Below are 12,989 nucleotides of genomic sequence, written 5' to 3' on the forward strand. Positions count from 1 at the left end.
TTTGGACACCCCTCTACAATGTGCTGTTGCAGGTTTTCTCTGACCACCGCCATGTTCTAGGTGTCAGACGTCATGAAGATCTGAGGTTGAGGGTTGTAAATAATCACCTAGGCAGGTTAATGATGCAAAATGATTTTATTTCTCACATCCATTGTAATACAACAACTCCAGATAAATGGCCAAAACACAGTTCTCTCAGTTTTCAAGTTCCCAACCTAGGATTAACAGTTCCACTGTCCCCGTCCTGGGCGATACTCATTGTCCCCCAACTTTTGGTTGGCCCACAGATTTCGTATGTCCAGCTAGTATAGTCTGTAGTCACAGTCCCCGATCCTCTAGACGACAGATAAAACGATGGAAGCACAGGTATGCAGCAGCAACAGTCCTTTAAGAAAGTTTAAATCCCAACAACAGATCCCACAATGGTAGCACGTTTATCCGGCCCAGTCGGTAACTTATCTCCAACACTCCATATGCTATAGCTCATCCATGGTCCAGGTCCTCAGGCTAGATCCTATCCCTTTGACATCATTCCACCAACTACCACTAAACATGTGGCTTCTTTTCTCCTTCATTGATATCAGCGCTCTAAATGGGCAGAAATGCTCTCACCCTTCCCCCAAAGCTAAGTGTGTATTAGTGGAGGTATTTTTCTCAGGTTGAAACCATAACCTGGGTCTGCATATGAGACTCACTGTGGTGATGGCTCCACCGGATCTATTTTAAACACTCACACAATGGGCCTAGTCACTGTTTGACCAATGGTTTAAGGCTCCTGAGATACAGATGAGATTACTGGAATGCTGGACACTTTACAAGTAAAATTAGTGTACATAAACTGACAAGCAAGCAGAACATTAATAAAACACAGCCAGCAATCTCTAATAAGACACAATAATAATATCAATGAAAACGGAGCTACGTGCTGGAAAAAGTCTCATAGTCTTTAGTAAGTGGGCAGCTCATCACAGATGTCTTCTCCATTTTGTGAGCCTGCTGATTCTATACTGTGAGTCTTTGTAGGAAGATTGTGTGGCAACAAAATGTCCGGTACTTCCTGAATTAAAAAGAAGGGGGGTGGAGAGTCAGGAGAGTAACTCCCCAGACTACTACCCCCAACAGATGGCCACCATCTTCTGTGCAGTTTGAGCCATAAATCCTCTTTCATTCAGCACAGGACCCACACCCCTCAACTGGGGCCTAAAGTGTGACCCTAAAAGGAGCCTGTGCCAGCAATGACTGACATCAAGCAGACTGTGGGCACGGCTGTTGTAGGGTCTGGGGGCGCCTGAGCCGGGGATTTGGGCAGTCACTGCCTGCTTCATTATCTTAACTACAGGGTACCCCATGCCCATCACTCCAGAGCAGAACCTACCATCACAGGGAGGGCCTGGAACGGGGAGCACAGATGACCCATGCGGTGGCATTTCTTCAGATTGAGGCCATGGAGACGGCGCCCTGGATTGTCCGAACCACTAATTGTCTGATGGTCCTAAATTGCACAGAATAAGGAGAGAGAATCTGTGTGCGGACCTCTATGGCCTGTGACCACTGACCACAGCCACTGACTAGTCAGTCATCATAGGAGGTGGTCCAGTACTACACAGCTACAGTCATTCATACACATGCAGACCCCAGTAATACACAGGTGCAGTCATCCATACACGTGCAGACCCCGGTAATACACAGCTATGATCAGCGATACACTGGAAGACCCTGTTACTGCACAGCTACAGTCACAGATTCATGTACAGACCCTGGTAATACACAACTACAGTCAGCGATACACATGCAGACCCCAGTAATACACATCTACAGTCATCTGTACACGTGCAGACCACAGTAATACACATGTGCAGACCCCAGTAATACACAGCTACTGTCATCAGTACACATGCAGACCCCGGTAATACACATGTGCAGACCCCAGTAATACACAGCTACTGTCATCGGTACACATGCAGACCCCGATAATGCACAGGTACCATCAGCGATGCACGTGCAGACCCCAGTAATACACAGCTACTGTCATAGATACACATGCAGACCTGGGTAATACACAGCTAAAGTCATCGATACAAATGCAGACCCCGGTAATACACAGCTACAGTCAGCAATGCACATGCAGACCCCAGTAATACACATTTACAGTCAGTGATACACATGTAGACACTGGTAATATACAGCTATGGTCATTAACACACATGCAGCCCCCAGCAATACACAGCTACAGTCATCGACACAAATGCAGACCCCAGTAATACACAGCTACAGTCAGCAATACATATGCAGACCTCAGTAATACATAGCTACAGTCAGCAACACACGTGCAGACCCCAGAAATACACAGCTACAGTCAGCAATGCATGTGCAGACCTCAGCAATACACATTTACAGTCAGCGATACACATGCAGCCCCCAGGAATACACAGTTCCAGTCAGCAATACATGTGCAGACCTCAGTAATGCATAGCTCCAGTCAGCAATACATGTGCAGACCCCAGAAATACACAGCTACAGTCAGCGATACACATGGAGCCCCCAGTAATACACAGTTCCAGTCAGCAATACATGTGCAGACCCAAGTAATACACAACTACAGTCAGCAAAGCACGTGCAGACCCCAGTAATACACAGCTACAGTCAGCAATGCACGTGCAGACTTCATTAATACACATTTACAGTCAGCGATACACATGCAGCCCCCAGGAATACAGTTTCAGTCAGAAATCCATGTGCAGACCCCAGTAATACACAGTTCCAGTCAGCAATACATGTGCAGACATCAGTAATACACAGCTACAGTCAGCAATGCACGTGCAGACCCCAGTAATACACAGCTCCAGTCAGCAATGCACATGTAGACCCCAGTAATACACAGCTACAGTCAGCAATACATGTGCAGACCCCAGTAATACACAGCTCCAGTCAGCAATACATGTGCAGACCCCAGTAATACACAGCTCCAGTCAGCAATACATGTGCAGACCCCAGTAATACACAGCTACAGTCAGCAATGCACGTGCAGACCCCAGTAATACACAGCTACAGTCAGCAACGCACGTGCAGACCCCAGTAATACACAGCTACAGTCAGCAATACATGTGCAGACCCCAGTAATACACAGCTACAATCTGCAATGCACGTGCAGACCTCATTAATACACATTTAAAGTCAGCGATACACATGCAGCCCCCAGTAATACACAGCTACAATCAGCAATACATGTGCAGACCCCAGTAATACACAGCTACAGTCAGCAATGCACGTGAAGACCCAAGTAATACACAGCTCCAGTCAGCAATACATGTGCAGACCCCAGTAATACACAGCTCCAGTCAGCAATACATGTGCAGACCCCAGCAATACACAGCTCCAGTCAGCAATACTTGTGCAGACCCCAGTAATACACAGCTACATTCAGAAATACATGTGCAGACCCCAGCAATACACAGCTACAGTCAGCAATACATGTGCAGACCCCAGTAATACACAGTTCCAGTCAGAAATCCATGTGCAGACCCCAGTAATACACAGTTCCAGTCAGCAATACATGTGCAGACATCAGTAATACACAGCTACAGTCAGCAATGCACGTGCAGACCCCAGTAATACACAGCTCCAGTCAGCAATGCACATGTAGACCCCAGTAATACACAGCTACAGTCAGCAATACATGTGCAGACCCCAGTAATACACAGCTCCAGTCAGCAATACATGTGCAGACCCCAGTAGTACACAGCTCCAGTCAGCAATACATGTGCAGACCCCAGTAATACACAGCTACAGTCAGCAATGCACGTGTAGACCCCAGTAATACACAGCTACAGTCAGCAACGCACGTGCAGACCCCAGTAATACACAGCTACAGTCAGCAATACATGTGCAGACCCCAGTAATACACAGCTACAATCTGCAATGCACGTGCAGACCTCATTAATACACATTTAAAGTCAGCGATACACATGCAGCCCCCAGTAATACACAGTTCCTGTCAGAAATCCATGTGCAGACCCCAGTAATACACAGCTACAATCAGCAATACATGTGCAGACCCCAGTAATACACAGCTCCAGTCAGCAATACATGTGCAGACCCCAGCAATACACAGCTCCAGTCAGCAATACTTGTGCAGACCCCAGTAATACACAGCTACATTCAGAAATACATGTGCAGACCCCAGCAATACACAGCTACAGTCAGCAATACATGTGCAGACCCCAGTAATACACAGTTCCAGTCAGAAATCCATGTGCAGACCCCAGTAATACACAGTTCCAGTCAGCAATACATGTGCAGACATCAGTAATACACAGCTACAGTCAGCAATGCACGTGCAGACCCCAGTAATACACAGCTCCAGTCAGCAATGCACATGTAGACCCCAGTAATACACAGCTACAGTCAGCAATACATGTGCAGACCCCAGTAATACACAGCTCCAGTCAGCAATACATGTGCAGACCCCAGTAGTACACAGCTCCAGTCAGCAATACATGTGCAGACCCCAGTAATACACAGCTACAGTCAGCAATGCACGTGTAGACCCCAGTAATACACAGCTACAGTCAGCAACGCACGTGCAGACCCCAGTAATACACAGCTACAGTCAGCAATACATGTGCAGACCCCAGTAATACACAGCTACAATCTGCAATGCACGTGCAGACCTCATTAATACACATTTAAAGTCAGCGATACACATGCAGCCCCCAGTAATACACAGTTCCTGTCAGAAATCCATGTGCAGACCCCAGTAATACACAGCTACAATCAGCAATACATGTGCAGACCCCAGTAATACACAGCTACAGTCAGCAATACATGTGCAGACCCCAGTAATACACAGCTCCAGTCAGCAATACATGTGCAGACCCCAGCAATACACAGCTCCAGTCAGCAATACTTGTGCAGACCCCAGTAATACACAGCTACATTCAGAAATACATGTGCAGACCCCAGCAATACACAGCTACAGTCAGCAATACATGTGCAGACCCCAGTAATACACAGTTCCAGTCAGAAATCCATGTGCAGACCCCAGTAATACACAGCTACAATCAGCAATACACGTGCAGACCTCATTAATACACATTTACAGTGATCGATACACATAGAGCCCCCAGTAATACACAGTTCCAGTCAGAAATTCATGTGCAGACCCCAGTAATACACAGCTCCAGTCAGCAATACACGTGCAGACCCCAGGAATACACAGTTCCAGTCAGCAATACATGTGCAGACCTCAGTAATACATAGCTCCAGTCAGCAATACATGTGCAGACCCCAGAAATACACAGCTACAGTCAGCGATACACATGGAGCCCCCAGTAATACACAGTTCCAGTCAGCAATACATGTGCAGACCCAAGTAATACACAACTACAGTCAGCAAAGCACGTGCAGACCCCAGTAATACACAGCTACAGTCAGCAATGCACGTGCAGACTTCATTAATACACATTTACAGTCAGCGATACACATGCAGCCCCCAGGAATACAGTTTCAGTCAGAAATCCATGTGCAGACCCCAGTAATACACAGTTCCAGTCAGCAATACATGTGCAGACATCAGTAATACAAAGCTACAGTCAGCAATGCACGTGCAGACCCCAGTAATACACAGCTCCAGTCAGCAATGCACATGTAGACCCCAGTAATACACAGCTACAGTCAGCAATACATGTGCAGACCCCAGTAATACACAGCTCCAGTCAGCAATACATGTGCAGACCCCAGTAATACACAGCTACAGTCAGCAATGCACGTGCAGACCCCAGTAATACACAGCTACAGTCAGCAACGCACGTGCAGACCCCAGTAATACACAGCTACAGTCAGCAATACATGTGCAGACCCCAGTAATACACAGCTACAATCTGCAATGCACGTGCAGACCTCATTAATACACATTTAAAGTCAGCGATACACATGCAGCCCCCAGTAATACACAGTTCCTGTCAGAAATCCATGTGCAGACCCCAGTAATACACAGCTACAATCAGCAATACATGTGCAGACCCCAGTAATACACAGCTCCAGTCAGCAATACATGTGCAGACCCCAGCAATACACAGTTCCAGTCAGCAATACTTGTGCAGACCCCAGTAATACACAGCTACATTCAGAAATACATGTGCAGACCCCAGCAATACACAGCTACAGTCAGCAATACATGTGCAGACCCCAGTAATACACAGTTCCAGTCAGAAATCCATGTGCAGACCCCAGTAATACACAGTTCCAGTCAGCAATACATGTGCAGACATCAGTAATACACAGCTACAGACAGCAATGCACGTGCAGACCCCAGTAATACACAGCTCCAGTCAGCAATGCACATGTAGACCCCAGTAATACACAGCTACAGTCAGCAATACATGTGCAGACCCCAGTAATACACAGCTCCAGTCAGCAATACATGTGCAGACCCCAGTAGTACACAGCTCCAGTCAGAAATGCACGTGCAGACCCCAGTAATACACAGCTACAGTCAGCAATGCACGTGCAGACCCCAGTAATACACAGCTACAGTCAGCAACGCACGTGCAGACCCCAGTAATACACAGCTACAGTCAGCAATACATGTGCAGACCCCAGTAATACACAGCTACAATCTGCAATGCACGTGCAGACCTCATTAATACACATTTAAAGTCAGCGATACACATGCAGCCCCCAGTAATACACAGTTCCTGTCAGAAATCCATGTGCAGACCCCAGTAATACACAGCTACAATCAGCAATACATGTGCAGACCCCAGTAATACACAGCTACAGTCAGCAATGCATGTGAAGACCCAAGTAATACACAGCTACAGTCAGCAATACTTGTGCAGACCCCAGTAATACACAGCTACATTCAGAAATACATGTGCAGACCCCAGCAATACACAGCTACAGTCAGCAATACATGTGCAGACCCCAGTAATACACAGTTCCAGTCAGAAATCCATGTGCAGACCCCAGTAATACACAGCTACAATCAGCAATACACGTGCAGACCTCATTAATACACATTTACAGTGATCGATACACATAGAGCCCCCAGTAATACACAGTTCCAGTCAGAAATTCATGTGCAGACCCCAGTAATACACAGCTCCAGTCAGCAATACACGTGCAGACCCCAGAGATACACAGCTCCAGTCAGCAATACTTGTGCAGACCCCAGTAATACAAAGCTCCAGTCAGCAATACATGTGCAGACCCCAGTAATACACAGCTACAGTCAGCAGCGCACGTGCAGACCCCAGTAATACACAGCTACAGTCAGCAGCGCACGTGCAGACCTCATTAATGCACATTTACAGTCAGCGATACACATGCAGACCCCAGTAATACACAGCTACAGTCAGCAATACATGTGCAGACCCCAGCAATACACAGCTCCAGTCAGCAATACATGTGCAGACCTCAGTAATACACAGCTCCAGTCAGCAATACATGTGCAGACCCCAGTAATACACAGCTCCAGTCAGCAATGCACATGAAGACCCAAGTAATACACAGCTCCAGTCAGCAATACATGTGCAGACTGTTAGAACCTTGCTCTTAGGTTTTTTTTCCTTTGCTGGTCACATGACCTTGTTGGCCTATTTAATCCTGCTCCGCCCTTCTGGCTTTGCTGGACTTCATTGTATATCTACTTTCTAGCTAGCCTGTGCTCTGTGTCTTGCTCTGTTAGTTTGCTTGGTCTACTGACCTCTATGTTCTATATATTTTGTTTGTTCGTCTGTCTGCTACTATTTCTGTTAGGAGGTGTCCCATATTCCTCCCAGTCCTTAGTACTTGTAGGGATTCCTTCCCCACATCTATAGGTCTCCGTACAGACTAGCTTAGGACTTTAGCAGGTCTGATCGCAGGATCAGGTCCCCTGTTACATCGTAGGGATTAAGCTGAGTTCTATCGTAGGGACAGATCTCCTCTCTTTCCTTAGCTCTGGTAGCAGAACATAACAGTAAGTCCAGCCAGCAAATTCTCTAAGGAAAGATTTTTCTGTTCCATCATGGTGTCGGTTCAGGATTTGGTTCATCGCCTGCAGGGACTCTCTCTGGAGGTGGCCGAGCTCCGTCAGCACGTGAGTAACTGTCCTGGAGCACATTTCTTGGAGCCTAAGGTATGTTTGCCGGATTTATTTTTTGGTGAACACCGAGAGTTTTTTTCATTCAAAAATGCTTGCTTATTGTATTTTCGTTTGAGACCTAAGTCCTCTGGGGATGAATCTCAGCGCGTAGGGTTCATAATGTCACTTTTGCGCAAAGAGCCTCAGGAGTGGGCCTTTTCTTTGCAACCTAGTGATACATGCTTCAGATCAGTGGATAGTTTTTTTTTCTGCTTTGGGACTATTATATGATGATCCTGACCGTGTCACATCAGCTGAGACTGAGTTGAGACGTTTAAAACAGGGATCAGGTAATGTGGAAAAATATTGTACTCATTTCCGTCGTTGGTCTACTCAAACAGGGTGGAACGATTCTGCTCTGAAAAGTCTATTTCTTGCTGGGCTCAGTGAAAGGGTTAAAGACCTGCTAATTGCTTATCCTACACCTGAAGATTTGCAACAGGCTATGCAATTAGCTATACGGGTGGATAGGAGACTGCGTGCTAGGGTTAATGAGAGCAAATCCTCTGCTATGTCAGTTTCTGGTTATGAGAATGTGTGTACTAACAGTGGTGAACCGATGGAGATTGGATCGGTGGCACCTCGCTCTCAAGAAAAAGACCGTCGATTTTCTGAAGGCTTGTGTTTCTATTGCGGAAAATCTGGTCATTTGATTAAAGGCTGTGAGCTTCGTATGAAGAAAGAAAAAAAAATGGTCAGTCACGCCCGTATTGCCTGTTTAAATTCCAAGGGTATATTTTTAGCTGCTTCCACGATTGCTCAGAAAGAATTAATGGAATTTCGGGTGTTTGTTGATTGCGGGTCTACTTTGAATGTAATTGATGGGGGATTCGTGGAAAGACTCAATTTAAAACCTGAACCTTTATCATCCCCCATTGCTGTGGTTTCTGTGGATGGCTCCCCTTTGAAGAATATTACTCTCAAGGTCTGTGAATTTCCTCTCACTATTAATGGTGTTCACCATGAGAAATTGGATTTGGTAGTGTTGAATAACTTGCCTTCTCCAGTAATATTGGGATTGCCCTGGTTAAAATTTCACAATCCTGTACTGGATTGGTCTACCAGTGAAATTAAATCCTGGAGCCATAAATGTTATGACAAGTGTTGTAACGGGCGTATTGCAGCTTTGGATAGGGGAGAATTGCCTGTTCCTATTCAGGATTTTTGGAGAGTTTTTTCTGAGAAGGAATCGCAGGTTTTGCCTCCCCATAGAGACTATGATTGTTCTATTGAATTTGTCCCTGGAGCGACTCTTCCTAAAAGTCGTTTATTTAACCTTACTATTCCTGAGAGAAAGGCTTTGGAGGAATACATACAGACAAGTTTGGCCGCCGGTCACATTAGGCCCTCTAAGTCTCCTGTGGCTGTTGGATATTTTTTTGTTAAAAAAAAGATGGCGGTTTACATCCTTGTCTGGACTTTCGCGAAATTAATAAAATTACTGTACGCAATCCTTACCCACTGCCATTGATTCCTGATTTATTTAACCAGTTAGTGGGGGCCAAGTGGTTCTCTAAAATTGACCTTAAGGGGGCATACAATCTGTTGCGCATGAAGGAGGGTGATGAATGGAAGACTGCTTTTAACACTCCTGTGGGTCATTTTGAGAATCTGGTTATGCCTTTTGGTCTTACTAATGCTCCTGCATTTTTTCAGAATCTTATTAATGACATCCTTAGACCTTTGATCGGCAAAAATGTGGTTGTGTATTTGGATGACATTCTGATTTATTCGCCGGATCTGGAGTCTCATTGGCGGAGCGTACGTGAGGTATTACAGTTATTAATGGACAATTCGCTTTTTGCTAAGCTGGAGAAATGTGAGTTCGCTGTACAGAGAATTAGTTTTTTGGGCTACATTATCTCCAGCAAAGGTTTTGAGATGGATCCGGTTAAGGTTCAGGCTGTGCAGGAATGGCCTAGGCCTATTGGTTTGAAATCGATACAGAGGTTTTTGGGTTTCGCCAATTACTACAGAAAATTCATAAAAAATTTTTCTAGTATTGTCAAACCTCTGACTGATCTCACCAGGAAAGGTGCTGATGCGGTTCAGTGGTCTTCTGAGGCCATTGAAGCTTTTGTGTATCTCAAGGAGAGGTTCACCTCTGCTCCCATCCTTATGCAGCCTGATGTTACTAGGCCGTTTTTGGTTGAGGTTGATGCTTCCTCTGTGGGGGTTGGCGCAGTATTGTCTCAGGATAACGGGGATGGATTACATCCCTGTGCCTTTTTTTCAAAAAAATTTTCGGAGACTGAACTGAATTACGATATTGGTAATCGAGAATTATTGGCTATTAAACTCGCATTTGAACACTGGCGCCACTTCTTGGAAGGTGCGGAATTTCCCGTTCAGGTTCTTACGGATCATAAAAATCTGATATATCTTGATGCTGCCAAGCGCCTGAATGCCCGTCAGGCTAGGTGGGCACTGTTTTTCTCGCGGTTTAATTTCTCCGTTACTTACATCCCTGGTACTAAGAATGTTAAGGCGGATGCCTTGTCTCGCAGTTTTTCTCCCATAGTCGGTGCTGAGAAAGAGGAAAACATTTTACAAGAAGGTGTTGTGATAGCTGCTTTAGACTCCGTTTTGGAAGATGAGATTCTTAAAGCTCAGGAGAATGCCCCATCTAACACTCCTCATGGGAGGTTGTTTGTGCCTGGGACCTTTAGGAGAGATTTGTTTGTTGAGTGTCACGAATCTCGGTTGGCAGGTCATCCCGGAATCTCTGAGACCAAGAGACTGGTGGGTCGCAGTTTTTGGTGGCCTGGATGGCAGAAGGAAGTCATTAAGTGGGTGCGTCAATGTACTATATGTGCTAGATCTAAGTCCTCACATACTCCTGCTGCGGGGTTGCTTTGTCCTTTGGAGGTTCCCAGTGCTCCTTGGACACATTTGGCTATGGACTTTATAACTGACCTTCCCCCCTCTGAGGGTTTTACTGTCATCTGGGTGGTCGTGGACCGTTTTAGCAAGATGTGTCACTTGGTTCCTTTCGTCAAACTGCCCTGCGCTAAAACTCTCGCTAAGGCCTTTGTCAAGGAAATTGTCAGACTTCATGGCGTTCCTACTGACATTGTTTCTGATAGGGGTCCTCAGTTCGTGGCTCGTTTTTGGCGTGCCTTTTGTGATAGGTTGGGAGTTCATTTGTCGTTCTCGTCCGGATATCATCCTGAATCTAATGGCCAGACAGAAAGGAAAAACCAGGATGTTGAGCAGTTCTTGCGTTGTTTTGTGGCAGACAATCAAGAGGGGTGGTCTGAGTTTCTGCCACTTGCTGAATTTGCTCTGAACAATCATACATCTTCTTCTGCTGGTTGTTCGCCTTTTTTTTGTTGTTCTGGGAGACATCCGTCGTTTGGGTCGTTCTCCAAGTTGGGATCTGCCGTGCCTGAGGAGGAGAATTTTTCCGGTGATTTGGAGAGAGTTTGGACGGATGTGCGTGGTAATCTTCAGGAGGCCAACAGAAAATCTAAAGACTACTTTGATAGGAAACGACAGGAGGTTTTGTTCGCTGTTGGTGACATGGTTTGGTTGTCCTCTAGGAATCTGCGGTTGAGGATTCCTTCTAAGAAATTGGGTCCCAAGTTTGTAGGGCCCTTTAAGGTGCTTCAGGTTGTCAACCAATCTGCTGTTAGGTTGGAGGTTCCTACCTCCTGGAGAATTAATCCGGTATTTCATGTCTCTCTGTTGAAAAAAGCTGTTGTATCGGATTGTGACGCCTCTGCCTCTGTTCCTCCGGTGGTGGAGGACGGGGAATATGAAATTTCTCGCATCCTTGACTCTAGACGGTATAGAGGTAGTTTGCAGTATCTTGTGGCATGGAAAGGTTTCGGTCCCGAGGATAACTCTTGGGTGAGGTCGGATGATGTTTCCGCGTCCAGACTTATCAGAGCGTTTCACAGGAGATTTCCTGATAAGCCTGGTCCTAGGGGATCCGGAGGATCCTCTTAGAAGGGGGGGGTACTGTTAGAACCTTGCTCTAGGTTTTTTTTCCTTTGCTGGTCACATGACCTTGTTGGCCTATTTAATCCTGCTCCGCCCTTCTGGCTTTGCTGGACTTCATTGTATATCTACTTTCTAGCTAGCCTGTGCTCTGTGTCTTGCTCTGTTAGTTTGCTTGGTCTACTGACCTCTATGTTCTATATATTTTGTTTGTTCGTCTGTCTGCTACTATTTCTGTTAGGAGGTGTCCCATATTCCTCCCAGTCCTTAGTACTTGTAGGGATTCCTTCCCCACATCTATAGGTCTCCGTACAGACTAGCTTAGGACTTTAGCAGGTCTGATCGCAGGATCAGGTCCCCTGTTACATCGTAGGGATTAAGCTGAGTTCTATCGTAGGGACAGATCTCCTCTCTTTCCTTAGCTCTGGTAGCAGAACATAACACAGACCTCAGTAATAGACAGCTCCAGTCAGCAATACAAGTGCAGACCCCAGTAATACACAGCTCCAGTCAGCAATACATGTGCAGACCCCAGAAATACACAGCTACAGTCAGCTATGCATGTGCAGACCCCAGTAATACACAGCTACAGTCAGCAACGCACGTGCAGACCTCATTAATACACATTTACAGTCAGCGATACACATGCAGCCCCCAGTAATACACAGTTCCAGTCAGCAATATATGTGCAGACCACAGTAATACACAGCTACAGTCAGCAATGCACGTGAAGACCCAAGTAATACACGGCTACAGTCAGCAATACATGTACAGACCCCAGTAATACACAGCTCCAGTCAGCAATACATGTGCAGACCTCAGTAATACATAGCTCCAGTCAGCAATACATGTGCAGACCCCAGTAATACACAGCTACATTCAGCAATACATGTGCAGACCCCAGTAATACACAGCTACAGTC

General features: G+C 46.0%; 1 protein-coding gene across 1 annotated transcript in view; it reads right to left on the minus strand.

Annotated features, from left to right (window-relative positions):
• Positions 1-946: 946 nt before the first annotated feature.
• The window catches only part of LOC141176408 (cilia- and flagella-associated protein 337-like), a 421,035-nt gene continuing 408,992 nt past the window's right edge, over positions 947-12,989 (minus strand). Inside the window, exons 19-20 of the mRNA XM_073660392.1 lie at positions 1,376-1,483; positions 947-1,057 (exon numbers count right to left, since the gene is read on the minus strand). Coding sequence (XP_073516493.1) covers positions 947-1,057; positions 1,376-1,483 — 219 coding nt within the window. The remainder of the gene's footprint in view (positions 1,058-1,375; positions 1,484-12,989) is intronic.

The sequence above is a fragment of the Phyllobates terribilis genome, unplaced genomic scaffold (assembly GCF_046119375.1).
Source record: "Phyllobates terribilis strain yellow unplaced genomic scaffold, ASM4611937v1 Scaffold_25__1_contigs__length_18738178, whole genome shotgun sequence".
NCBI classification, from domain to species: Eukaryota; Metazoa; Chordata; class Amphibia; order Anura; family Dendrobatidae; genus Phyllobates; species Phyllobates terribilis.